The sequence below is a fragment of the Argentina silus genome, assembly GCF_951799395.1.
Source record: "Argentina silus genome assembly, chromosome: 19".
Lineage (NCBI taxonomy): Eukaryota > Metazoa > Chordata > Actinopteri > Argentiniformes > Argentinidae > Argentina > Argentina silus.
Genome location: NC_139673.1, coordinates 4449461 through 4477403, shown reverse-complemented (window position 1 = coordinate 4477403; position 27943 = coordinate 4449461). Strand labels below are relative to the sequence as shown.

Here is a 27943-nt window from a genome sequence, read left to right as displayed (position 1 = left end):
ATACACTCTCAACTGACCATAAACTGGCCCATAACCTCCCAGGGCTTCAGGGAGGAAGATCATCAACCTGATCCACGTTTGACAGATGAACAAGTGCGATAGGATATCCGGTTCTCCCGGAAATCCTATATTTGGCATTTGTGCTGAGAGATATGGCCGCATACATTGCACTAGCTAGCTAAATCGACGCTTACATCTGACAGAAGCTTCATTCTTCGATCAACGTTATTTTGAATTTTACTATATCTGATATCTGAAGTTCTAGCGTTTCTGTTGGCACAACTATTCCTTAAACATGTCATCGGCTTTCTGAGTTTGGGATTTGTAGCTAACTAGCTAGCAAGCTATACAAAGGAGCAACCCAGTTAGCCATCTAGTGGCTAGCTAGTTAGCTCCTTAGCTAACCCGGCCGACGATTGTTTGTCTTATTTTGTTGCCTGCAAACGAGTAAACAGAGACAGCTGGATACATTTGGTACTGTGTTACAAAGGAAAAGCGTCTAGCTATCGGGCAGCCCCGAGCCTCAATGCCCGAACAAGGCCCCAGGATGAATGGTTTTTCCCTTGGCGAACTATGCTGGCTGTTCTGTTGCCCGCCCTGTCCCAGTCGCATCGCGGCTAAGCTGGCTTTTCTCCCCCCGGAGCCCACCTACTCCGTGCACACAGATGCGAACGGGACCAGTAGCCTGCATCTAACCGAGCGAGCGGACTGGCAGTACTCGCAACGTGAACTGGATGCTGTCGAGGTGTTCAACACAAGGACCAGTCGGGGGAACAGGGTCGGCTGCATGTTTGTACGTTGCGCCCCGAACAGTCGGTACACATTGCTATTTTCCCACGGTAACGCCGTGGACTTGGGACAGATGTGCAGTTTCTACATCGGTCTTGGGTCCAGGATCAACTGCAATGTGTTCTCGTACGATTATTCGGGCTATGGCGTCAGCAGTGGGAAGCCGTCGGAAAAGAACTTGTATGCGGACATCGAGGCTGCCTGGCAAGTGCTAAGGAACAAGTGAGTTGCACAGCGATAGCAGGTCCAAGAAGGACAGCTGTTTCTATTATGTAGCCAATGCTAGTTAGCGTGTCACTGAGCTAGCAATGTTCTTTGTTGACTTGAGCATATAGGTTTTGACATTTCACTCCGTGCAAGCTTAGCTATAGTCTTTGGCTAGCACCACCCGATCCCCTCCCCTTTGGTTCCCCTCCCCCGCTCCCGGGCCCGTGGCCTGTTACCATGGCAACCGTGTAGCTAACATACCTGGACAGCTGACACGTTCGTTTCTTTGATCCGAGAGGACAACGCATTATTAGGCCCATAGTCCTTCCGACGCCACACATCATTTCGTTCCTTTATCATGCTCGGGCTCAAATCTATTCGCAGGTTCCATCGGGTGGTTTTTGCGCTGCATTGACAGTTTTGCACATTCGTAAGGCCTGTGGCCTAGGCCAACTACAACATACCAGAGGATAGCCAAGTGACTAAGAAGAGGGCATATTATTCTTAGTCACTTGGCTAGGGATACCTCAGCTCATACTAACATTTTGATAATTCCAAAGCATACGTAATGCGCACCGCAAAGCACTCATGCCAGGCCTCTAGCTAGCTATAGCAGATGGTAAGAACTAACCCCTGGCCAGTGCAGCACTTATGGTCAGATGAGGTTAGGCTTCAAGCAAGGCCTGCTTGAAGGCGTGCTGATTCATCTCCTTAACCCAGAGAGAGAGGGTGGCGAGGTTCCAACTCCCTTTCAGTCTGCATCTGAAGTTGTTATCTTTTCCTCTGGGAGCCTTGGACTTCCTGCATGCAATACTGTACCAGAAAAAGTATTTTTATTAATCTCCACCCATGGCATGATTCCTAAATTATCTGTGGAAGGAGTAGTCTAGAGTAGGTGAAGAAGGTGACCTCTGCTATACTATACTAAAGCCTTCACCTCATCAACGCTGCATTGTGGCCAGGCAAGTCACCAACAGAGGAGTTGGCAAAAGCTCCAGGCTCCCTGACTATGTTGTTTCATGATTGTCGACCAGGAGGGACACAGTGAATATTAGGGGAGGGAACCTGTTCCTGTGGCTATCTGAACCCATCAATGATCAGTGTTTAACTCTGCCCTTATTTTCACCTCTCAAACGCCTCATGGCACGTGTAGACTGTTTGTTTAGGGTTGGAAACTAGGTGTGGCTCGCCTATCTCTTTACCGAGGCCTACTTCAGCTGGGATCCCTTAAAGGAATGAGGCACAGGGCAGTCGAGAGAGAGTGAGAGTGAGTGAGTGAGAGAGAGAGAACACGGTAAATGTTTCACCAGGCTATTGTGACTGAAATCGCCTTCTCCCTGGGCACTCAAAAGGGAGTCAAGGGGTGAAGATGATGCATGTGTTCAGCAGGAAATGGACAGAATGGATGCAGTCGTTGGGTCTTTCCCAAGAGTGTTCTGTAATTTAGTTATGTCAGTGTCATTCTACCACAAGTGCCAAACCCTCAGTGCTTGGGTGTTTATTTCAGAACCATACATAGTCAAATAATAGAAGTGACTGTGGCTGCTTTGCGTATTATATTTGAAGAGCAATTTCCTGTTCAAGCAGGTTCGTCGTCAAGCAGGTTTGCTTTTATTCATTCAAAGGGTAAAGAGAAGAAGAAATAATCAAATGGAGATTGTTATTGCCTACAGAAACGACAAACTCCCTTTGAAAGGCTCATTTGAATTAATTCAATCATTGTTATTCAAGCACATTGCAAATAACATAGTCAAGACATACCGCAATCTGTAGAAGGCAGTTTGCGAACATCAACAAGTGCCTCTGCCGTAGCAGGTTTCTAAGCGTACAACAGCCACAATCAATCTCTTTGAAGCTCTCAGTGGGCTTTGGCAAGTGGGACAGTATCAAGGCGTTTAACAAAGGAATAGCTTACTTGTTCTTATCCATGTCTCGGCAACCACTTTTTTTTTTTATTAAGCTATTTTTACGTAGGTAGTTTTCACACAGGACATTCTTCCAGAACAAACTTTCCCTGGGGCTTAACACAATTGCTTGTCAGATGTGATGTCAGATGTGAACGAGTGGGCTGATGAATGGCTCTATGAAGTGGACTGCCCTCAGATGTGCTTCAGTTGAAGGTGACACTTTGAGTGCCCAGGGAGAAGGCGATTTCAGTCACAATAGCCTGGTGAAACATTTACCGTGTTGTGTATACGTCTGTGTATCTCTCTCTCTCACTGACTGACTTATTCATTTAATTTAACAGTGGTTCTTATGGCATCAAGGGCTCGAAGATTAAACTAACATGCATTGTTTCAGAGTTGAAAGGTTCCAGTGCCATTTCAGATCTCCCATTCCAAACATTATTCAGATTAATCTTTTGTTCGACATATTGTTTGATTGCCATTGAAGGGAGAGCCTTACCATCTCTTCCCACTCTGCATTAGGCTTAACATTAAACATTTCATTATAACCTGACCCTTTAGAGAGCCTGACTGCTCATGCATGAAAACACTGTTAATCATTCTGCGCTCTTCAGGGGGCTAAGTACCTGCGGAGAAGATTTATGTTTATTCAATATCTTTTTAATTACATTTCGTGAGAAATCATTGAGATTAAGAGTACAAAAAACACACACATAATTAGATTTTCTTGCAGTGTATAACTTCAGGGTGCTCTGTTGAATTGGACAAACCATTGTGCCTTTCCTTCACTGTAATTCACTCTAAAACCAAGTTGAATTATTAAATAGACTCTCTGTGTGTACAGGGTGTAATATGAGAGCCATATGTAGACATGGGACATAAGGAGAGAGGGGGGGAGATTCTCCAGGAAATCCTACAGTAATGAGACAAGCAGTGGTGCTGCTGGTCCTGCTGACATAGCTCTGCTTAGGATTGTTCCCTAAGCTACAATCATATTAATGTGAGTTTCTTTGAGCAGAGGTGTGCAGACCTCGACATATTCATGATTTGTGGTTATTTTTAAACACAGCTTAGGCTGGCGTAGCCCTTCCATTTTATAGGAAGTGAGAAGTTGCTTTTTTATTTAAAAAAATCTCGGTTGCTTTATTTCATCTGGGCTTCAACCCGAATCTCTCTCTCTCTCTCTCTGCTAGTCATGTGTTGGCTCTTGGTAGGAGAAGTGTGCCCCTGCATTGATGAAGTGTGACTCCCAAATGCCCTGAGACATGATAACAGCCCTGTTTTGAGTAGAGTAGATGGAGTGATCACTAGGGCCTGATATGGAATCCTCTGGCCTCCAGAAAGGATTTGAAATGGGAAAAATACCCATTTGAATCCATTCTAATAAAAACACCATGCCTGCTATTCAACGTGTAGACCTGGCTTCCGTTTCATTGATTGATTGAATATGCAGACAATGGGTAATGAAAACTGTGTCTCTGAATTCCGACAGGCCCCGGGGCCTAGTGAACCAGGAGTCCACAGGATTGCCTGAATGTTTTCTCTGTGATTTTTCTTTTTCATTTCAGTGATGGATTGATGTGTTTGATAAGCTGTTGATATGGCCGCTGAGTGAAGAGATTACTACAGGGGCGACAGGAGCTGCTTTGTGAAAAAGGTTGCCTAATCCTCCCTTAAGCTATCCACTGTACAGTACAGTACATTATGATAGTGCCTGGATCTACCTTACCCTGCCTAGTAACAGGTGACGCACTTCTCAATCCAAATAGTATTCTCACTCCATTCTGCCCTCAATCACTCCCCTTTTACTGATCTAGCTGGACTGGAGAGGTGACAGCTATATGGAGAATGCAAGTTAGGTTGAGCTAGTACAGTACTCAAGTCATCCCAGATCTGTGAAGGAGATTGCACAAGGTCAGAGGGGACATATAGTTGGACTAAAACACAAGCCCTGACTGACTGTCCTCCTTCTCAGCCCAGCGACCCCACAAGGTTTCTGTTTTGTTGTGGGGGGTCTTTATTCATGGCTGTCGTGAACGATTATGTTTGTTGAAAGATTTTTCGAAATGTTTGGGTTGTTGATGCGTTTCTTAATCTATTTGAAGTTCTCGCGGACTAGGCCTAATGCTTATCATAATTGATGAGCCTGTTTGCTCAGCATGTTTCACTTCACCCTCAGAGGGTTTACATTTTACGTTTGAACTCACTTCATTCGCCCCTCAGTGTTGGCCTCTGGGGTACTGCATGGCTGTGTGGCTGGAAATAGTGTATTGCGCCATGAATTTAAATCAACATTTAATTTTTTGGGGAATATACATTTGATGTGGTCTAGCCACTAACAGGTAGTCGTGTTGTTGTGGTGTTTCTGACCCCGTCAGGTCATCAGGCTGGGAGACCTCAGACGAGTTGGTTTTTACGACTGTGTCTGCCTGGTGTTTTATGGCCCTGTAGTGAATGACTCTGACTCTGGGCGGTAAATCTGCCCCGGCTGGGTCTTATCTCCACACGATGGCTCACCTCACTGTCAGCCCTGAGACTGGGTCCTGCCATGTCCTTGACCAGCCTAGCCTACAGGGTCGTGGAAGCCTTCCTGTTAGTCTTTGTGCATGAAGAGAAGTCTGCAATAAAGAATTTTGTTTGGGTGTTCATCAGAGGAACCTGATAACCCACTGATGGTGCTTGTTGAAACACTACCCTGGGCCTAGTGACGGAGGCAGTAGATCAGGACCTCCACTTCACGGAATCCTCAGGGGGGGTCCAGCCCTTGGTTCCAGTGGATTAGCGGGCCAGAGTTACCGTGTTTGTCATGGGTAGGCAACCTTGTAATGACTGTTACTGGGTACTGATCACTGTGGGTTCCTAAGATGACCAGACAGACCGCCCCTTATCCACCTTGGTAACACTTAGTCTGATTCAAAGATCTGCTTATTTTCTTATCGGTAAGCGTTAGTAAATGTTAGTAAGCAGTTTATAACAGTTTATAAGCAGACTTGGTGCTACCCGCAACTGCACCCAAGTCACGTTGTTAGTTAGTGTGTTGTGGTAGTTAGGTACCCACCTCCCCTCTAAACGTCCAGAGTGCACATCCACAAACAGGGACTAGCGTTTATGCTAATGCTGTTCATTAATGTGCACATGGCAGCATCATCGTTTAGGCTTAGGCCCCTGCTGCTTTCCTGTGTACGTGCAGCTAATAAAATTACAGTCAATTATTCCTTGGAGGGAGGCTTAGCTTTATCAATCATAGTCAATTAATTTGACCCTCCTCCCCACCCATAGGGAGGCGTGAACATTGAACCATATCCACCAGGGATTCCGTCATTATTAAAAAATGATTGACTGAATTAAAGGGCCTGTGGAATGCCTGTGTGCGTTCCGGCCGGATCTAATCCTTCCCAGCTGTTGATTCCTGTTAAAGGGGATTTGGGACAGGGAATTGGATCAATCATCGACTCACTCCCCATGTTCCTGGAGGCTTCTCGGAAACCCGGAGAAGCCCTGGCGTTTTATTGTCCCTCTGTGCTGTGTGGACCCCATTGGCTCAAGCGTCGTCTTCTTCAGAGAAGGACAGTTCCTTAATGGTTCTTTCAGGCTTTTAACAGCTGTCCCCCCTCTTGTGTTGACACCCACGGTGGGAAAACGGGGTCAGCGGGCCATACGTTTGCAATGTCGGTCAAGTGCACCAGAGTCTATAAACACTGACCCCCTGACCCCACACCTCCTGTTCTGTCATGTCTGTCTTCCCTTCCTATTATGGTCTAGCTAGCCCGAGAAGCGTGGAGCCCACTCCACTATGGCTGGAGTAGTGGATACTAATGGACAGTACAGGGCATGCCAAGGAAAACAGTCTTATTAACAGTAGCTGGTAGTGTATGCACATCCAGACTTTACAGGTGCAGGGTAGACTGTATAAAGAGTCTGAGTATGTGCACACTGGCAAGGTACATGGTCCAACATCTTGATGTTGCAATGTTTTTGACCAACAGTGGCTTACTTTGTGTATTGGCTTGAACTGGGGATGCTCTTTGTCCCTGTGGTACCCCCATATCCTGTCTCTCAGAGCTGTGCGGTGTCTGGGTCATTCCATGTCAAATAACAACAAGCCACAAATAAACTGCTCTAACTTTTAACTCTTCACTGCACATGTGCGAACACTGAGAACAACACAAACATGTTCACACTTTATTCACCTAAAGCAACTCAATGACCAATATCATTAGACTTAATCAGAATCAGAATCAGAATTCTTTTATTTGGCCAAGTATATTTGCACATACAGGAAATTGACTTGGTGAGGTTGGTGCGTGGGACATAAAAAACATGGGGGGGGGGGGGTCCCAGAGTCAGTGAGAGGCAGGGAGCTTGTTTGTGAGTCCCACTGCTATGGGGAAGAAACTGTTCAGGTGGCGCAAGGTTTTGGTCTTCATTGATCTGAACCTTTTGCCAGATGAAAGTCTATGGAAGAGGTGGTGATGAGGATGGGAAGGATCAGCTATGATCTTTCCTGCTCTCTTACTGGTCCTGGAGTGGAACAGGTCCAGGAGAGGTGGCAGGTTGCAGCCGATGACCTTCTCGGCTGACCGAATGGTCTGCTGCAGTCTGCCTTTGTCCTTGACATTGGAGGCAGTGAACCAGATGGCTACAGGGCAACAATCTAGTCACCAGAAATACATAACATGGTATGAAAAAACAAAACTCTCAAAAACAAAAAACTACTTTTGAGACAGAAAACTGAGACTGCATACCGGCTGATAAATTATTAAAATGGAGGGATTTGGAGGGTTCATGGGTGACCTTTGCGCCAATTTTGGTACAATCAATTAAGCTTATTTCTCAGATGAAACTATATTTCGACAAAATAATGTTGCAGGAATACTTGTCGTATCTGTTTCTAACAACAGAAAATGTTTCAGAACAATCTGAGATGGTGGGTGTCAATCCTCTTTTGTCTGTTGATTTGCCATGGAATGACCCATCTGACAGTCTGTCTTTGAATCCTAACAGGAGTGGACCTAAAAGCCTTAAGAGCCCCTCTCTTACCACCTTTACCCTGCCACACTCTCACTCACTCTATCCTATCATCACAGCTCTCTCTCCCCTCTCCCCTCACCCCTCACCCCTCTCCCCTCTCCCCTCACCCCTCTCACCTTACCTCTCACCCCTCTCCCCTCTCCCCAGGCTCTCCAGCTCAATGCCTCAGGCAAGGAAACAACATGAACTCTGGCATCTCCACTTAGAGGAATATTATTTTACAGTGAACGTTGTTGAGGGAGTTACCTCGTATCTCTTTGACCTGAGGTGACGTAAAAAAAAGAAAAGAAAAAAAGTGTTACGCTTGTTAAGTTGAAGCCTCCAGCATGAAGCATAGCAAATTTCTCCTATTCATAATTGATTCCTTGAGATGGTAGACTAGGCTACTAGAATGCCATGGCTTGGTCTTGCTAAATGTCATGAGAAGTTCAATTGTAATTGTCTGCGCAGAGATGTCTTGTTGAATATCAGAGGGTCCTGTCCCTACCCCTTAGTCCCCTGAACATCCCGTCTGAAACGTGTCTTTGAACACAGGCTGCATACCAATAATCCAACATACCAGTAATTGGCTTCCTTGGCTCCTCTCCTTCACCCCTTGTCGATCTGGATGATGGGGCCTAAAGGTGACAGTAACATGGTGGGTCGTCATGCCTATAAGGATCTGTCACGGTCTTTCACACCAGTGCGCATGTTTGAAAGGAGAGGGGGAGAAGTCTGGTTTTCTAGGAATCTTGGAGAGGATGGATGTTGTGGATAAGCCTCTCTTCAGGATTTATGACCATAACAATCCATCCAGAATTCTGCTGAAACAAACATAGAGGTTTTCAATTAGGCCTTCACTGTAAAAGGGGAAAACCCAACAAATGCCAACAAGACTTCAGCTGATATATTGTTGTCATATTTCTACAGCCAGATTGGAGTTTTTCCTGAGTCTGAGGGTTGAATTCTGCTGGAAGGGGGAAGTTATTTTCAGGGCAAACTGCAAAGGCTGGTAGCCGGAGGGAAGTTTCTGCCTGAAAACATCTGCCAATGTTTGTTTTGGCACCAGAGACTGTTTCACAGAACTGAGACTACTGTCTATGGCCTTTTAACACGCTTCTCTCAAATCACAAAAATCTTTTAGTTTCTGTCAATAGTACTTACTGCTTTCACTCTCCTTGCGACTGCTTCTTAACTCACTTATTCACTTTTGGTGTATTGCCTTATCACAAAGGGAATTAGCCTAGCATGTAAAGGGCTGGCTTGGTGGTTAGTTTTCTAGTGGAAGCTGTTGAGGTTGATTCAGTTCTGGCGTTGGCTTCAAGGTTGCCATGTCGTGCTAGCTCCAGTTGTTTCCATGGAAGCTTACCAGTAGGCGGATGTTTGTACAGACTGTTTCTCAATGCCCTGAGTTTGCATATGGAAACATGGCATCCGCACCAGGTCTCTCCTCTCTCTCTCTCTCTCTCTCTCAGTAGCTTTCCATTCAGTCTTGAGTGTTTGGACAAGTGTTTTCACTAAACACTGTATTCCTCTTTCCCCCGGCTCACTCAGAATAATGTCACTCCTCCAAAAATGAGTTTACCATCAGTCCCCTGATTAGCCAGGAATGAGAAAATGGACCTGTTTTGAGGACTTCAAAGGCAATTTTATGTCTCTGCAATTTTTCACACTCAAACATTTCACGTAAATCTTTCCCCCCCTAAAGTTTGGCAGTGGATTTCTCTCTTTTAAACTTTTACATCTGAACTCACAACCTCTGTTATGTAACTTGTTTTCTCTCTCTCTGTTTCAATCATGGTCCTGGAGACCCACAGGATGGGCAGGTTTGTTGTAGACCTGTCGAAGCCCACCTGATCAGTCAGCGAAGGCCTTGATTAGGTGAGCCAGGTGTGACGGCATGGGATCGGAACAAATCCTGCACCACCAGGACCCAAGAGTAGCCGACCGCCCCGGGCTCTATGATGAAATAACAGCCGTGTCTGCAAGAAAAGATGCCTAGCCTATGGCTTAAGAAGGGGAAATTAAAAAGGAAGTGGCGTGGTCTCATCCTTTAAAACCTCCATGCTGAAACGTTCCCAGCAAGGCCAAACCATCTGATTTCCCCTCGGTCGGAAAAGTTAGATTTGGCTCAGGATCATGTTATTAAAGCGCATGTGGCTCGTGGCCGATGGAAAAGAGAGGACGACTCTTGCGTCTCTGCTGTTTCTGTGGTTAGGAAAGAACTCCATCTCTCTCTCTCTCTCTCTCTCTCTCGCTCGCTCCCTGTTTTTCCTTTTTTTGCATGCTCTGCTTTCTATTTTCTCTTTCTCTCTCTCTCTCTCCCTTTGCCCCTTTTCCCCTCCTTGCTCTCTCTCCCTCCCTCTCTTCCGTCTCTCTCTCGCTCTCTCTCTGCACGCGTATGTATACCCCACTCGATTCACCAGATCCTTACAAATCAGCATTAGGCAGCAGTCACATCTGACCGAGCCGCTTGCCTATGGGGTGCTCTCAGTAAGCCATAAAGCAGGTGGATCATTACTGTAATTGCCCTGAGTGAAATGACCTTGAGCTTTGATATTGTGTTCTGTCATCTGTAAGTATGTTTTCATAAAGGGAAGATTATTATGTGATGACTGTTGCTATGCTTGGCCTGATTCTGTTGATTAGATTCCCTCCTGTTCACAATAAACTGTAGCCAGAGAGCCTTCTATTTACACTGGCTTATGATAGTTTTTTTGTTGGTCAAGGTCAGGTCACATGGGTGTAAATTAGCCTATATTTTGTGAAAGGTCAGTGAATAACATGCTATAGGCTGGGCTACCCATACCACATTGGTTCAGGTGCTTGCCAGTGAACGGTATTAAAGTAAATACATTAATAAACTTGTATGAAAGAGTGAACAGTATCCACAACACTGATAATACTCTCAAACAACACTGCTGTGCTGTCGTACAGTGGTGTATCTAGGCCTGTTGGTTGGTGAGGCAGCCCGTTGACATTCCACCCAGTCGTCATATTCTCTGGGACGTTATCTGCAGTGTCAAGTGCCCCACTGACTCTTATCACAGGCAGTGCTGGGGTTTGACCAGCGGATTAGTCACGCTTTGTTATCACACGAGCTGATGGTGTGACATCACTCCATGGGTCACACACACACACACACAGAGTCGGTACCACTCCACACAGGCCTTAACCTCCTCCACCTCCGTAGTCACTCCTAACAGTTCTGTCTCAGATCTTTCCGTGGAATTCCGAAAAAGAGTCTGATAATCCCCCCCCCCCCCCCCCCCGCATTTCCAGGTCTCTTAGGAGAGTTCCTAGAGTTCACACAGGACGGCGAGCGTAAAAAGGCCTCCCCCCGTAGAACGTGAGCCCTGCCCAGAACACGTTGTACTCCTCTCCACCTCCCCTCCTCCTCCCTCCAGAGGCTCTGTGTCTGTGTTGTCTCAGTGAAGATCCTGTCACCTTGTAGGGATTAGCCCAGTCCTCTGTGAACGCTTCACCACGACCCAGCTCCCATATCAAATGTGTTTCCATTTTGTACTGCGACCCCAGTGCATACCTGAGACAATGTGCCCAGAGGATCAGGTTCCCCCCCACGGGCCTGTCTGCACTGGGAACGCCTGCCGAAGGAGAGAAGGGAGGGAGGGAGGGAGGGAGGGAGGGAGAGGGGAGCCGAAAGTGTCTGCTGTTCATTGCAGCCCTGCTCAGCTCACCACTGTCCTCCTCCCTCCCTCCCTCTCTCCACCCATCCTTTGCTGCCTCCACTCATCCGTCTCATCCCTCACTCCACATGTCTCCCCCCCCCTTCTCTCTCTCTCTCTCTCAGTGAGTTTTATAGGGCAGAACTGATGGGTGAAGTCTGTGTGTCAGTGTGAAGTCAGACAGCTGTCACAGGCTGTGCTCTCGTAGGCTGCTCTAAAGTCTCAAATAAAAAGGTATTTTTATGGTGATGACCAGCTCTCGGACTGACCACCCCCCCACCTCCCTGTCTCTCTTCAGGCGCATCGCGCCACAACCAAATAACACTCACCCCCCACCCCTCTCACCGTGCAAACTCAAACTGACGCTTTTAGATTTGAGATTTGCATCTGTGAGGCGTCTCGTTTCGTACCCCGACTGATTCGATCGGCATGAGGTGTATCTGTGTTTTCTAAACACGGCTTTACAATCCCTGGAAAGACGAGGGTTGTTATGGGCCTCTGAGGCGCAGGCTTTCCTGTGAGGTAATGTAGCAATGTTACGCTTGTCATGTCCAATACATAAAGGAAGATAACATCTCCTCTGAGAAGACAGAGAATGACAACGGGTTAGTCTTTGTGATGTAACATTCTTGTTTTTGTGTCTCTCTCTCTCTCTCTCTCTCCTCTTTTCTATCCCCCACCCTCCCCACCCCACTCTCCTCTCTCCAATTTCTCCCACCTGCCCCCCCCCCCCCCCTCTCTCTCTCTCTCTCTCCCCCTCCCTCCTCTTTTCTATCCCCCACCCCCCTCTCTGTCTCCCTCTCCTTTCCTTTCTTCTCCCGCCTGCCCCCTCTCCCCCACCTAGGTACGGCGTGACACCAGAGAACATCATCCTGTACGGGCAGAGCATTGGCACGGTGCCCACGGTGGACCTGGCCGCCCGGTACGAGTGTGCTGCAGTCATCCTGCACTCCCCCCTCATGTCCGGCCTCCGCGTGGCCTTCCCCGACACACGCAAGACCTACTGCTTCGATGCCTTCCCCAGGTGGGTACGGGCTTGTGTGTGTGTGTGTGTGTGTGTTGGGGGGGGTGTATGGGAGATGATGGAGGGGAGGTGGAAGCTTCTGATGGCCTGAATGTCAGAGTGGGTATGGGGGCATGTTGGTGTGGGTCCATGACGATATCTGTCCTGTATTGTCTTAAGAAAACTAAAGAGACGAGGGGGGGGGGGGGGGTAGAGAGAGTGAAATACAGCCCTCTGCCACAGGAGAAGGCCCAGTCCTGATTGGATTTTGGGGGCTAGTGTTATCTCTCTCCTGCAGTGTTGTGTTCAGGTGCAGTGGTACTAACTCACCAGGCAGGAAAGGAGAGTAACTCACCATGTGGGCCATTGAGGAGAGGTGAGGAGAGGAGAGTAACTCACCCTGTAGGCCGGAGAGGTGAGGAGAGGAGAGTAACTCACCCTGTGGGCCAGAGAGGTGAGGAGAGGTGAGTAACTCACCCTGTAGGCCGGAGAGGAGAGGAGAGGAATGTAACTCACCCTGTGGGGCCAGGGAGGAGAGGAGAGGAGAGTAACTCACCCTGTGGGGCCAGGGAGGAGAGGAGAGGAGAGTAACTCACCCTGTGGGGCCAGGGAGGAGAGGAGAGTAACTCACCCTGTAGGCTGGAGAGGAGAGGAGAGTAACTCACCCTGTAGGCTGGAGAGGAGAGTAACTCACCCTGTGGGGCCAGGGAGGGGAGGAGAGGAGAGTAACTCACCCTGTGGGGCCAGGGAGGGGAGGAGAGGAGAGTAACTCACCCTGTGGGGCCAGGGAGGAGAGGAGAGGAGAGGAGAGGAGAGGCCAGAGTTGGGTGGGTGTGGTGAAATACAGACCTAGTGTAGAAAAAGTCATATTATCCGTCATCTCTCCACTCCCCCGCCCTGCCTGTGTAGAGCTAGTTCACTGTTGAACAGTACAGTCGCCTCACATTTGAATCCCTTCATCCACTTTTTCTGTGTAGGGGTGTGTGCGCACCGTGTGTGTATGCATGGACACCTTCTTCTGAAATGGTAATGAATGATGCCATGCTGTTTTGAAGTGTGTTACTGCTCAGCCCCAGACTACAATCTCATCATATGTCAGTCCCTGCTTCCTACACACACATATACACACACACACACACACACTCCAGCCCAACAGGTGTTGGTTAGGCAGGCAGGAAACTGTCTTCATTATCACGATCTGACAGCTACAGCACGACCTCCTTCTCTCTCAGCCAAGGGCCTCCAAAGGTTCTACTGTTGGCTCACATACATGGAACACTCTGTCTTCTCATGGAGCTGTGCGTGTGTGTGTGTGTGTGTCTGTCTCAGTAGTGCCATTGTAAGGCATTATGGCAGTAAGTACACAGCCTTTAGAGGGATTAGATGTGAATGTCACGCCTGTTTGAGGAGGAAGGCTCCAATTATCACCCTCACATCTGCTCACAGTCCCTTCCTTCTCTCCTGTCTCCCTCTCTCTCTCTCTCTCCCCATCTCTCTGTTCTCTCATTCTCACTCACTTTTTAAAAAAAAAAAAAAATGTTTTATCACTCTTCATCTTTCTACCTCAGCCTCTCTTGTTACCCCCCCACGTCCTCCCGCCTCCCAAAAAGAAACAAAACATGTTTATCTTTTGAACTTTGCGTGAGAGAGACGAGATCGACTCCTCTCTCTCCCCCTTGAACGTCTCTGTGTGGCCTTGGGGATAAACGCCAACCACACATCACAGGAGGAGGAGGAGCAGCTCCACAGGAGATCCCCGTCTCTGTCCTCCACAGATAAGAACCAACACCATTAACGGTCGCCAGGTCACACTCAGGCTTTCTTCCACAGGCCATCTCTCCTTATCGACGTCACCTCAGACACTGCATTGGTGAAGTGGGAAATGCCAAATGATGCGACGGTTGTTGTTGTTGTTTTTTTGTCTGTCTTTGTATGCGGTTCCAACTTCGCAGCCACTTTTCGATTGGATGTGAGGTCGTTGCGATCATGTAGAATGATAGAACAAGATGATGATGATGATGATAATAATAATAGAATGTGTTTGTCATGTATTGATCATGGCTAAATGCCAGCCCAGCAGTTTTTTTTAATCATCTGTCCATTTTATCCTCTCAGTGTCCCTCTTCTTCTTTTTCTTTTTTTTCCATTTCGCTCCCTCCCTTCTTCGCTCCCTCCCTTCTTCGCTCCCTCCCCCCCTCCCTTCCTCGCTCCCTCCCTTCCTCGCTCCCTCCCTTCCTCGCTCCCCCCCTCCCTCCCTCGCTCCCTACCGTGTACGGCAGATGGTTCCTGACGTGGCCCAGAATAGCTCCCAGTCACAGGAAGAGAGTGTTGAGAGGCCAGAGTGAGTCTGAACCTGGAAGTCTGGAGAGGAGGTCTACGTTAAGTGACACCCCCCTCCCCCTCCCTGCCACTCTCTCCTTCTGAAGCGTCTGAGTGGATGAAAGACCTGTCTGTCAGGGACGAGACACCATTCAGTCAAAAGCTCACTTAATTGCTTCCTCCCTTTAGTCTGCACTGAGCAGCTAAAATAGACGTGCTTCAGGTGCAGAGGTGGGTGATGAGAGAGAAAGTCTGGCATCAAGGCCACATTTTGTGTGTGTGTGTGTGTGTATGGAGGGGCAGAATGGTATCACTTCATCTGTTCCAGAAAGTTTTCTGTAATCAGAGAGACAGAGAGCAGGGGGAATAGAACGAGAAAAGAGAAAGAGAACGCAATGAGAAAAGAAAGAGAGAGCAGAGCGGGGGACGATGAATGGGATGTAACAGAGAAGAAGAGACAGATAAGAAGCGGCAGAGGAGGAGAGGCAAAGAAGGAGAGGCAGGCAGAGAAGGAGAGGCAGAGATGAGAGAGAGAAGGAGGCAGAGATGAAGAGCCAGAGGAGAAGAAGGAGAGAGAAGGAGAGGCAGGCAGAGAAGAAGGAGAGACAGGCAGAGAAGGAGGAGAGACAGGCAGAGAAGAAGGAGAGAGAGAGAAGTAGAGAAGGAGAGGCAGGCAGAGAAGAAGGAGAGGCAGAGATGACACGCTCTGTATTCCTGGCTTTTGTCTGAAACTCTGATCAGAAGAACAGTAAACTCAGTTCTGGCATGACTGTGGTTGTATTCCTGGGGGGGGGGGGGGGGGGATGAATATCTAGTATACATGTTATCAAGATACCACCTTAGATTAGTGGTGTTCTACCCAGCTCACTGTGTGTGTGTGTGTGTGTGAGAATTGTGAATGAACAGTCAGACTGTATGAAAGTTTAATGAGTTGGGCTGTCTCCATAGATTTGCAGGCTGCAGTGTAGCGTGGCTAGGAATATTAAGTGCATCAGCCACAGTGTCAATGTGTGTGTGTGTGAGGGGCTTGTGTGTGTAGACCTGTTTGTGTGTGTGTGTGGCTTGTGTGTGTAGATCTGTGACTGTGTGGCTTGTGTGTGTGTGTGTGTGTAGACCTGTGTGTGTGTGTGTGTAGACCTGTGTGTGTGTGTGTGTAGACCTGTGTGTGTGTGTGTGTGTGTGTGTGTGTGTGTGTAGACCAGTGTGTGTGTGTGTGTGTGTGTGTGTCGGAGGGAGAGGAGCATCGTGTATGTATTTATTTCTGTTGTAGATTCATATCTTATGAACCCAATCCCTAGAGCATTAGTTTCCAACTTCCTCCCCTATTTGAAGTCTCTCCTCAGGGGGATGTAATCTGTGTTATATCTCCTGTCTCAGCCGTGTGTGTGTGTGCGTGCGTGTCAGTCAGATGTATTGTTCTATCTCCTCGTCCCAGCCCTGACACAGGTGGAGGTGTTGGAGTGGCGTTCCTTTCAGTGTGAGTGAACAAGGGGGATGAGGAGCAAAACGCTCGAGCGGTCGGAAGAAACCGCTCCCCGCTCGCGAGGATTTGTCTGCGCTCCGCTTTCCCACTCTGCGTCCACTTCCCCGATCCGCTTCCTCGCGCTCACAGGGAACACAGCGGTGCCGCTCAAGACTCACTGTTATCCCACTCGACGTTTTACGACGCCATTTTAACTTTTTAATGAGAGCCACCATCTCTGGTGGCCCTCTGTGGTGTACCTGTCATATTTAACGAGTGGAGGAGGGAGAAAACAGAGCGTGTTTGCTTTGAAACCGTTGCCCTGAGCTCGTGAGGCGAACGGTGCCCGTGTGGAATTGGAGTGTGAGGAAAAAAAGGCAAACTTTTTCAAAAATGCGCTCCACGCTCCAGACAACATACCTCAGCTCACACTCCGGAGGGAGAGAGAGAGAGAGAGATGTGGGATTGGGGAATAGATAAGGACAGAGGATATTTTGATAACATCAAATATTTACATGGTGCCCAGTGACACTGCAGATCTGTGATATTTGACACTGTAAAGACCACTACAGAAATCTATTGCGTGTTTCAATTAGCTCGTACATTTCAGTGGTCAAAGTGGTCCACTTCAGAAATATAGTTTGCTCGAAACGTTGATTGGCTAACACTGACCAATTGACTCTTTTTGAGAGGAATGAAAAAGGGGATGGGGTTGTTCAAACATCACTTCTGCTCAAGTCTGAGACTCGCAGGCTGCACTCCATTCAAAAGTGAGTTGGCTCTTAACCGGTTTCCCCTGACCTCCAGAGGAGACGTGACCACAAGGTGATTTGGAGGTTTTGGGGGCGATGGTCGTCCAGGTATGACTTGGACCGTGTCACAGCGATGACTCAGGAATTCTTCAGTCACAGACCTACACTAAAGTGAATTTGGCTACACCTGCTCCAGGTGCGTGTGTGTAAGGGGGTCAAATAATCAGTTCAAGTTGACAACACATCTGTTCAGGATGCAGAATGCTCTGGCCACGGTGCGTGCGCGCGCGCGTGTGTGTGTGTGTGTGTGTGTGTGTGTGTGCGCACGCGTGCACAAGCATTGCTGTCTGCCAGTGCGCTTAGTGTCTATGAAGCTTATGAGCTAAATAATCCTATTCCGGCTGGGATGTAATTACTCTATCATGCTTTTCCATGTGTTGGTCTTCCAGCTAACCCCTGTCTGAGAGGCAAGCAGCACAGAGGCAGAGGGCCGCTGTTGCTGTTAGTTGTAGTCTGGGGCAGAGAGATATGGATTAATACAGAGACAGAGTTACAACACTTGGAGTGTGTGGCTCTCTGTGGTGAAGCCTGGCCCAGGGGGTCCCATCATGAAGCCCAATCACAGCATGTATACCCCACATGTACGGTATGGAATACTACATACACACACACACACACACACACACAGCTCGATGAGGCTCTGATGTGCGGGTTTTCAGCGTAATGATTTTCTAGCGTGCTGTGTGAAGGAGCCGATCTCTCCACCTCCCTGCTGTGATGCTGCTGTAAGACAGATAGATAGACAGATGACTACTCTCCCTAAGGGAAGACACAAGACTTATTTGTCTTCATAAAAGAACTAAACACATTTGTGGAATAACAATGTAATTTTCTCTCCAGTAGGGACTATGTAAAAATTGCTTCTGTCCACCCTGTCTTCCCTGGGTCCCGCCTTTCTTTGCTTTCCCCTCCTTCAGAATGATAATGCCATTGTTGCCGTGTGTAAAACACTTAAGAAATCCACCAATTTGTCAGAGAGAGAGAGAGTGTGATGAACACCAATTCATTCAACATTCCCTTTGTAAAGGGACGTCTATTCTATTGATTCTAAGTCTAGGGGCCAGCTCAGGCCAGCCCACAAAGACAGATTCTAACGGCTGCTTTACAGAGGAATAATAGGAATATTAGGAATAATAGGAATAATAGGAATATTAGCCCCTTTCTCTCTCTCTCCTCTGTTCCTTTGTCACTCACCTGTTTCACACATCTCTCTTTTCTGACCCTTTCTCACCTCCACTTTTTCTGTCATCAACATCGATAATGTCTCTCTCTCTCTCTTCCCCTCTTTCTCCTTCTCCTCCATCAGATTTGACAAGATCTAACCCTCTCTCTCTCTTCCACCCCCCACCCCCCCCCCCCCCCCTCCCCCTCTCCCTCCTTTCTCTCTCTCCTCCCCCAGCATTGACAAGGTGTCCAAGGTGGCGTCTCCGGTGCTGGTGATCCATGGTACGGAGGATGAGGTGATTGACTTCTCCCACGGCCTGGCCATGTATGAGCGCTGCCCCCGCGCCGTGGAACCCCTCTGGGTGGAGGGAGCGGGCCACAACGACATCGAGCTCTACGCCCAGTACCTGGAGAGACTCAAGCAATTCATCTCCTTCGAGCTGCCCACCTCCTGAGAGAAACCCAAACCGGGGGGGGGGGGGACGTGTCCCGCTAGGCTAGAGTGGCTTCCTCTCCTTGTTCTCTCCTTCCTTCCTCTCATCTGATGGAACGAGAGCTGGACTGGTGAAAGTGAATACCCCCAAAAGGCCTGGAATTGAGGGTACTGCTTTCACTTGCATCTGTCTTTGTGTTCAGATCAGTGAAGATGGGAGGAGGGAAGATGAGGAAAGAAAGCCCACCCCCATCCCCCCCCCAGGGCTAGGTCAGGCCAAGGCAGGGCTGAAGCACAGCCCCAAACCCAGGCGCTCATATGTGGACAGGTCCACTCTTTGCCAAGGAGCCAGGGCCCGCTCAGTATTTGCACTTGCTCTTGAATCTGGATCTGATTCGCTTTCTCTCTCTTCTCTTCTCTCTCTCTCTCTCTCTCTCTCTCTCTCTCTCTCTCTCTCTCTCTCTCTCTCTCTGTCAGATGGGAATATGAAGAATTCCCTGTGGAATCCCTCTCAATTTCAATCTCTCTCTGACACTCCCTCTTTCTCTGACTCTTGTTCTTTTTCCTTTGATCTGTCTCTCTCTCCATCTGAGAGGAGTTTTAATGCTCACGACTGATTGACTTTGTATTATTTTATACCTGATGAAGAAAAACCTAATGTTTTGCACCTCAGATTCATGATTGATGTTTTTGCTCGTTTTTGTTCAGAAGATTATGTATCTTTCTTTCTTTTTCTTTTTTTCTTAAGTTCCCATTCAGGGTAATTTAAAGTAATGCACTTTTATTGTGCAGATGTTTTCAGGTAATCATTTTTTTCTATGTTCGTATATGTTATTTTTTATTCTTAAATTCCATATTTTTCTCTGTTGCGGAGGAAAACTACCAAAATCCTATCTTTGTTGTTGAAGGCCAGTGTGTGTGTGAGGTATGAATGGTTAAAAAACTCAGAGTGCACCTGTCAGCATCTCCTCTGTAGCAACGCTCTTGTTAACTGGAGATCCTGTGGCAATGACTGTATCAACTAATCACCAACCTTACGATGTACTGTAACTAGGGCCGGGGTAGACGGGGACGTTCTGAAGCCTGGTGCTTGGTTTATCTGTGGTAAAAGGAGCAGTCTCTTTACGCATGTGTCCTCAGAGTGATCTGTGAAGTCTGTTCAAAATGAAGATTGTTTGTGTAGCGTAAATGCTTTGTGGTTTGGGTTATGTATCTGTTCATTGATTTCACACTACAAATAAAAGCCTTATGTCAGTGGACATTTCACCCAAACATTCCCTGTCGTCATGGTCTACAGGGGCAACGCTTACTGCTGCTAACGGACAGGGGAATCAATCACTGTGAAAACTGGACTTTTTTTTGGTAATACTTCCAACAGAAAGGTACAAATGCTGTCTCACTACAACTAGACAAGGTCTTTTTGGAACCATTTCTCACCCCACAGTTTCTGGCTGTTTCCCCTTTTTTGTGGGGATGCCTGCGATCGGACTCTCCCGCGGCGAGACCAGTCCTTTTCTAACACCGCTGCTCCCTTGACTCTTTTAGTGACTTTAACTTCCCATCTCAGTTCACTCCAAAGAACACTAGTCACTAGTCAGAAGATCATGTTCTGGAAGAAACAGCGCGCATGCGAAGGACTTTATCATTATGCTGAACATTTTGAGTGTAGAAGAGAAGAGAAGCCAGTTCATGACTGGATTAAAAAATAAAAAAATAAAAAATCCTCTGCAATTGCTCTTGGCTGTTAGAAAGAAAGGAAAAAAAAGAAAAAAGGAAAAAAAAGACAACAAAATACACTACTGCTCACCTAGAGCCTCGTTTTCAATGAAGGAATTGTATTTGAAGGATATTTGCAACATAGCAACTTGTGATAATCGTTTGACCGATCAGTGTGTTGCTGTGAAGTGATGCCTGTTTTTGAGGTTGTGGTTGGGTTTCGTGTGATGAATGGAAGAATCTAGAAGTTCCCCTCGTAGCTTATTATGGGCCAGTGTTTTGGAAAGGCGAGCCTTTAACCATCTCTAGTGTTTCTGCTCAAGCTCCTCTTTTTAAAGAATACGAAGAAAAAAAATGCTTTAGTCCTGTTATTGTTTTGATACTGACATTTTTACAAGGTTTTCCAGTAAGCGTTGATAGATTTACACTGTCTCTAATGCTGGTTTGTAAGATAATCATACTGTACATGTAACACATCTATATCTCCTCTAAACCATATTAAAAAAAAAAACTTAAAAAAAAAAAAACGTGATTAAGTGGTATTCCAGCCTACTTGATTTTGACACTGGAATCACAGTATGCAAATCGAATGCAGAAAAAAGCTAGTTGGTACCGATGTTGGTTATAGTGTAAAACAAACTGAAAGAAAAAAGCCTTAAATGTGCCGTAAAACAGATTAATGTTCATTTGTGTTGGCTTTGTTGCTTTGAGGCGGCACAATGGATGTTTTAATGCTTTGAAGGAATAAAGGAATGCATGGAATAACGTGTTTCTGTCTCATTATTGTCCGAAAGACACTCCACTCATGATTGTCCTCCCGAGAACTGAATGGCCTCCTGCTGGTGGTTGATGATCCATGAAGGACCAGAAAAAGAGCTGCTTTCTATTTGAGTCGACTGGTTAGGATAAGGCTCAGCGTGGGTGGAGGGCTCAGGGCGCAGGGGCAGGCTTTCAAGCCTAGTAGCCTATTGAAGGGGAGGAAATCAAAGCACCGGTGGCGGATGATCCAATACTGCCTCCGAATGAGTATTGCTAAAGTCATATGTGGATTGAAAAAGCAGACGTAACAGCATTGAGAAATGTACCAGGAGTCACCTTGGCCTCGGGCAAGGTTGGAGATGGTGACATGAAAGGGGGGGGAGGGAGAGGGGGGGGGGAGTGTTGCGGTGTCCTGCCTTTGAATGAGGACTGGGTGTGGGGCTGGGGTCTGGGAGGCGGGGGCTGCAGCTGTCACTCTGGAATAATAATGTTTGAACCGAGCTGCATACTAATTGAGCAATGGATAGAGATGATTATCCATAGACAAGACATGAGTAAAAATTGTTTTTCATCATTGAACTGAGAGCAGGATGTATGATTTTGCACCGTTTTTCTTTATTTATTCAATCCTTCTAGGCAAATGTAATCATCCCAGGCAAATATTACTGTGAAACAATACCGAATTGGTAGTCAAATGTTTGAATTTGCTGTAATTTCAGAGTTCCAAAAGTGTTGCATTTGAGATGACTGATTAACCAAGCAGTTTATTTCAGGCTCTGGGTAGATGTTGCCCTTGGCTTGGACACAGACCCAGAATCAACTTTCCTTCCACAAATCCAAACCTAAACCATTGATGGCTGTAATACAAATGGCCTTAGATCAGTGTTCATCCTACGTGTCAGTTGATTTCCAAAGGGGGTTCAAGGAGTGGTCATGTCCATGTCCATGTGTAGAGCATGGAAACCATAGGAATGTGGTTGGGTGATTAAAGTCCTGCTGATGTTGAAGACAATGAACCTGACTCAGGCTGCTTCCTAGAACACACAACCCACTGGGAATTCTCCAATTCCCACACTTCACTTTACTGCACAGAGGATGCATATACGCACACACACACACACTTCCACCCCCCCCCCCCCCACACACACACACACACACACACACACACACACACATCTCAATACAGACTGACAGACACACACACACACACACACACACCAATACAGACACACAGTGTTCTGCATTCTGAACAGATATGTCAATGAGTATTTGACCCCTTCCAGCGGGATTACATCACACTCAGTACCAACGCTTCACATGACTTTCTACTTCATCAACACGCTCATAGAACATTGCTTCTTACTGGGAGTCTACTGGTAGTCCACTGTATTTTGTAATTGTTTTGACAATAAACCAAAATGAACCTGAATCTCTTACTTCTGTCTGTGCTGGCATGCCAGATCTCTACCATTACAGTTACAGGACTTCATGGCCCGTTTATGAAACAAGTTTTAATTGCGGGCCTGTGTTTCTTCACGTGTCTGTGGTTATTATTCTGCTACATACCAGCCCTGTCTAATGAAACACACATTGACAAATACAACTCAACACATTGACAGTAATTATTTCCCTTGGTGTGTAAAGGAAATTAGTATAATGTACAAAGCATGCGTGTTTCACTGCTACATCCATTGCATCCTATTCAACAACACTTTTTAAAAAGCACTTGGATTTCAAACCATAAGAGCCTTTAGGATGTGTATTCCTTCCCTGTCAGAGCCAGCAGCCAGCGGCCAGGATGTTGTGAGGTTATCTGGGAGGAGGCTCTTTAGGAGCAGGCCTTCTAAGTGACTTGTTGAGAGGAGTCTCTCACTGAGAACAGCATCTCCCATCTCACACGGCCAGTTGAGGAAGCCTGTGGTTTGCCAGGATGCGTGGTTGAATGACATTAGAGGGGTTCTTAATAGTCTAAACAGGCCTCCTCTCATTGTTTCCCTTCCCCTCGTGTGCACTGATATGAAAACAGGATATGAAGGAAACGTGTTGGTAGGCGACCAAGAGAGTCGCTGTGACCTATCATAACGATCATAATATGTATGTTAAGATCAGTGCAGATACAGGGAAACACACTAGAAAAAAGAGGCCAGTGTAGCTTATTGAGACATCTCCAGGGCCCTGGGCTGAGGACTGGCTGAGCTGCACTCTGTTGGCAGGTAGGAAATGGGCTCAGGGAAGAGAGGGAGGGGGGAGGAGAGGGAGGAGGGAGGAGGAGAGGGAGGGTTAGGAGGAGGGGGAGGGGGGAGGACATAGAAACCATAGTGCTCTGGCTTGACAAATTGACACAATCCTCAGCTTTGATAATTCCAGGCAGGTTGAATGTAAAGTGGCACCAAATTTCTGAGAGCTCATTTTTAAATTGACGTTTTTTCCCCCCCAGAGATGTAGAAATACATCTGAGCCTACACAATGAGTTCATTAAATACATTATGTTCTGTGCCATTATAAACTCCATTATACCCACTATGGCCTTTATGCAGTGATATGCAAATAACACCATTTTGGCGCGCTCTAAAACAGCTAGCAGGTGCACATACCAGACCCGCATAGTTTAACACCTGCATTTCAAATTGTGACGCGTTAAATGCAGGGTGCTCAGCCGACAGCTGTGAACTTAGATGTCCTCTCATAACGACCCAGAGGGGGTGGTGGGGTGAGCAGAGAGATATTTACCTTTCCCTGTGAGCCAATGCGAGTGAAAGCCAACATTTCAGGAGGGATAATCTCTCTCCAGCTAAAACAAGGATCAGGCCAAATCTCAGCTCCGCCTTTAATGAGCGCAGGGGTCCGGACTTGAGAACTGAAACTGCAGGCCACATTTACTAATCATCTCGCTGCTGTTCAAAAACATAAAGTTAGCTTTTAGCAGCTACTATGAGGAAAATAGATAGATAAGACAGTTATGGGACTGGGAGATGTTGTTTTGCGTTTATAGGCCACTAGGCCTATTTTACGCATTGTTTACGCACTCTTTTACGCACCATTCTCCCGATGCTCAGTTTAATGTTGGTAACTAATACTATACTTTGCGTCGTGTCAAACATTCATTCATTTTCATTCCGATTGCCTATCAATGTAATTTCTGAACGAACATACAGTTGACTGCAACACTATCCTATTCCAGAGGAGAGCAGCACTGTCTGGTAATGAGGAACTGAATTGTATACAAAGCGATGCTTTGGCAAGCGTAGCATTTCTGACACTTAATTAACTCGGAGCACGCCACCGTGTGCCAGTTTATTAGGTAAACATGGTGGAGCCGACTGCCAAACGCCGGTGATAATTCCTGAAGCGGTGTCCCTGGTCCAGAGATAGAGCGCTATTACTATGAGACACAGCCCCGTACCTTGGCAACCGTTACTTCGCATACGGCGGAAGACATCTGTCAATCGGTTGCATTTTATCGCAGTAGTCGATTACTCCATAGCCTATAGCCAACGAAACGCATCGTTCCAACGAATCGCAGGCAGCTAATCATCAGTACCCATCATTGTATGTCTGTCAGGCCTCATGTTTCAGTGAGTGATAGGAGATCTAACCGGTATGTAAATGGACAGGGCAATAATTCAGGTTGTTTACGCGTTTGCTGTTACTTTAACCTCACGCGCCCCTGATTTACGTGCCTTTTCGGTCAGCAGTGTAAAGTTTCAACGCGCGGCTCAGATTCCATGCACGTGAACAGCGGCCCCTACGGAAGAATACCGGTAAATATGTTGTGAACTGTTCTCCAGGAATAAGGATAGGACAGCCCCCCTATAGGTCCCTTAGTATGAAATGGGGGTGCGGTTCCTTGTTGATGTCCCTCTCTCTATGTCTTTATGCATGTCTCTATGTCCTTCTCTCTATGTAGCCCAACATAACACGTTATAACAAACAGTGCTGAGAAAGCAGCCCCCCCCCCAAAAAAAAAGAACGAAAAACGTGTATAAGGACATATTTCTCTGTTTTGACAGATTGATATGAAAAGAACCAGCCTTGAAGAATAGACATCTGTGTTTCAAAGTCAAATGCTTTCAACCTTGTCACCTAAGAACTATTGTCAGAAACAGGTGTTATCAGCATGTCAGCATCCATATTCCTGCACACACAGCAGAGAGAGAGAGGGGGGGAGAGAGAGGGAGAGAGAGAGAGGGAGCGGGAGAGGGAGAGAGAGAGAGAGGAGGAGATAGGGAGAGGGAGAGAGAGAGAGGGAGAGGGGGAGAGAGAGGGGGGGAGAGAAGGAGAGAGAGAGAGAGAGAGAGAGAGAGAGAGAGAGAGAGAGAGCAGGAGAGAGGGAGAGGGAGAGGGAGAGAGAGAGAGAGAGAGAGAGGGAGCAGGAGAGAGGGAGAGGAAGAGAGAGAGAGGGGGGAGAGAGAGAGAGAGGGGGGGGGCGGGAGAGAGGGAGAAGGAGAGGGAGAGAGAGAGAGAGATGTAGGTGACGTGGGATTGGGGAATAGATAAGGACAGAGGACATTTTGATCCCATCAAATATTTACATGGTGCCCAGTGACACTGCAGATCTGTGATATTTAACACTGTAAAGACCACTAAAGAAATCTATTGCATATTTCAATTAGCTCGTACATTTCAGTGGTCAAAGTGGTCCATTGCCACACACTTACTCAAAGTAAACAAGGACTGTCATATGACATTAGTCATAGCTATTGTGATATCATTAAATTCTGATCACACACTCCCCCAGCCTACAGCCGCCTACTTACTGTAAATGGAATCCTAGAAATGTATTACAATATATCTGGCCAATCATCGCAGAGTGGGCGTGTTTCTCCCCTCAGCTGTTGTAAACAGTGTGGCCAGCGCTGAGGAGTCGCGCGGAGCGGAGACGAGATGGGTATAAATATCAGCGGCTCCTTTCTCCGCTATTCCACAACTGACATATGAACGCATGGTCTCTGTCACATCCTCGGCTGTGCATTATCCTCACTCACAGACAAGCCTGCACTACAAGACTACCCTACGGCTGGCTTATGCGACAGGTTGGTGGGTCTTCGTGGAGTTCAAAACCGTTTGGGGATTTGGAGTCAACTCTCCTCCTGCATCTCAGCGTGTTGGTTTCTCCGCTCTGTGCGCATTTGGGTCTCAAAGCCACAGGTGTACTGTGAGCTAAAGGAATATAGTCCCCGTGCTATAGTGGTTTGGGGACAGTTGGCTGCAGAGAGAGAGAGAGAGAGAGATAGAGGCTGCACGGGTGTGTATAGCCTATTAATTAACTAAAGACAAGTGGATCTTAAGGGTTGGTATAAAGGTGCGCCTTTTTGCGGTACGTTCCAGCTGACCTTCTCCGCGACATAAACGAAGTCGAATTAGTCAACGCATACAATGTGCAACGACGTGTGAGACGAATATTAGCGTAATATCTACTTTCTTTCAACATTTATAACATGTTGTGTAATATCATGCATACATTAACCTAACTATCAAGAGGCAACATGTCTCTGCAACCACAATCTCGGGAAATACATGGTGCCATTGTTATGTAAAATCATATTCAATTTATAATTGTGCATGTGTTGCGGAATACAACACTACAGCTATTGTGCGCCCTGTCAATGCGTTATTTTCTCCCCGCGTCCGTTCGCATGTGCTCTCTCTCGTGTGCTATGTACCGTGGGCGGCTGGCGCGCGGCGTGTCTCGCAGCCCCAGGGGGGCATCAAGCGCACAGCTCTAGCCCCCCGAGTCCCGTGGGCTTAACCGGCCTCGACCCAGGAGCGACAATGTCGTCACACAACTCAAAATCAACAGGTTGGTATCTATTTCTTTATTCATATTGCATCACATACGTAAGCATGTTTATATCTCAATTGTGCCTAAGATTCGCTAACAACAGTTCAGTTCAGTAGGAGAAGTGTTCTCTTTGCTTGTTTAGTCATGTTATAACACTGTAATACACCCTGTTGGAGGTTGACTGTATATATTATGCAATGAATGAAGTCCACTGAAATCATGCGTTGTTGTGTACAACATGACATAAAGGTTGAGCTTTGACTGATCAATAAGTGAATGGATTGACCCTGATCATTGACATGACGGTCTAAAGGGGGGTTATTGACAGCCTACAGGGGGGTTAGGGGTTCAGTCAACACGCAGGAGCAGTTTGTTACTCTCAGATTGATGAAACAGCAGTCTTTACTATCCTCCATGTCTGCTACACGGCATATCTCCCAGAGATGATGATGATGATGATGATGATGACGACGACGGTATTGGATTTCAGGAAAGACGTAGCTGATAAGTATACTTATCATAACTGAAAAGTATACCTGTATAACCATGCAAAGACCCCCAAGTATATCGCACATTTACCCTAACCAGAGAGAGGGAGAGAGAAGAGAAAGAGAGAGAGAAAGAAGGAATGAAAGAAAGAAAGAAAGAAAGAAAGAAAGAAAGGAGCTTTTGAAGCAAGAGAGTGCTGTGTCACAAGCGAGGAACACAGACAGGGACAGTGGGAGCGATCAAAGCCGGCAATCTCAGCATCACAGCGGAGGCAGCGTTTGAGTGACAGGCGGAGATTAAGACAGAGTTATTATTGTATTCATCAGACAGGAGTTCAAAACCACAGCTCAGGCACTCTGCCATTCCACAGCCATGCCCAGCCCAGCCATGCCCAGCCCAGTCCAG

At 47.0% G+C, this 27943-nt stretch overlaps 2 protein-coding genes and 1 long non-coding RNA gene across 3 annotated transcripts in view; all 3 read left to right on the top strand.

The window, feature by feature from the left end:
* Window positions 1-155: 155 nt before the first annotated feature.
* On the top strand, window positions 156-21264 carry abhd17c (abhydrolase domain containing 17C, depalmitoylase). Its single transcript, XM_083691091.1, has 3 exons — window positions 156-1011; window positions 12444-12623; window positions 18595-21264. The coding sequence occupies exons 1-3, from the start codon at window positions 527-529 to the stop codon at window positions 18812-18814; spliced, it is 885 nt and encodes a 294-aa protein (XP_083547217.1). The 5' UTR covers window positions 156-526; the 3' UTR covers window positions 18815-21264.
* A 4886-nt stretch (window positions 21265-26150) lies between these two features.
* Window positions 26151-27943, top strand: part of cemip (cell migration inducing hyaluronidase 1) — an 87506-nt gene continuing 85713 nt past the window's right edge. The window contains exon 1 of the mRNA XM_083691237.1: window positions 26151-26300. The gene's annotated coding sequence lies outside the window, so the exon portion shown is untranslated. The remainder of the gene's footprint in view (window positions 26301-27943) is intronic.
* LOC310819731 overlaps window positions 27175-27943 on the top strand; it is a 9420-nt gene continuing 8651 nt past the window's right edge. Inside the window, exon 1 of the long non-coding RNA XR_014554776.1 lies at window positions 27175-27943. This exon is cut by the window's right edge and continues 139 nt beyond it. This is a non-coding gene — a long non-coding RNA (uncharacterized lncRNA).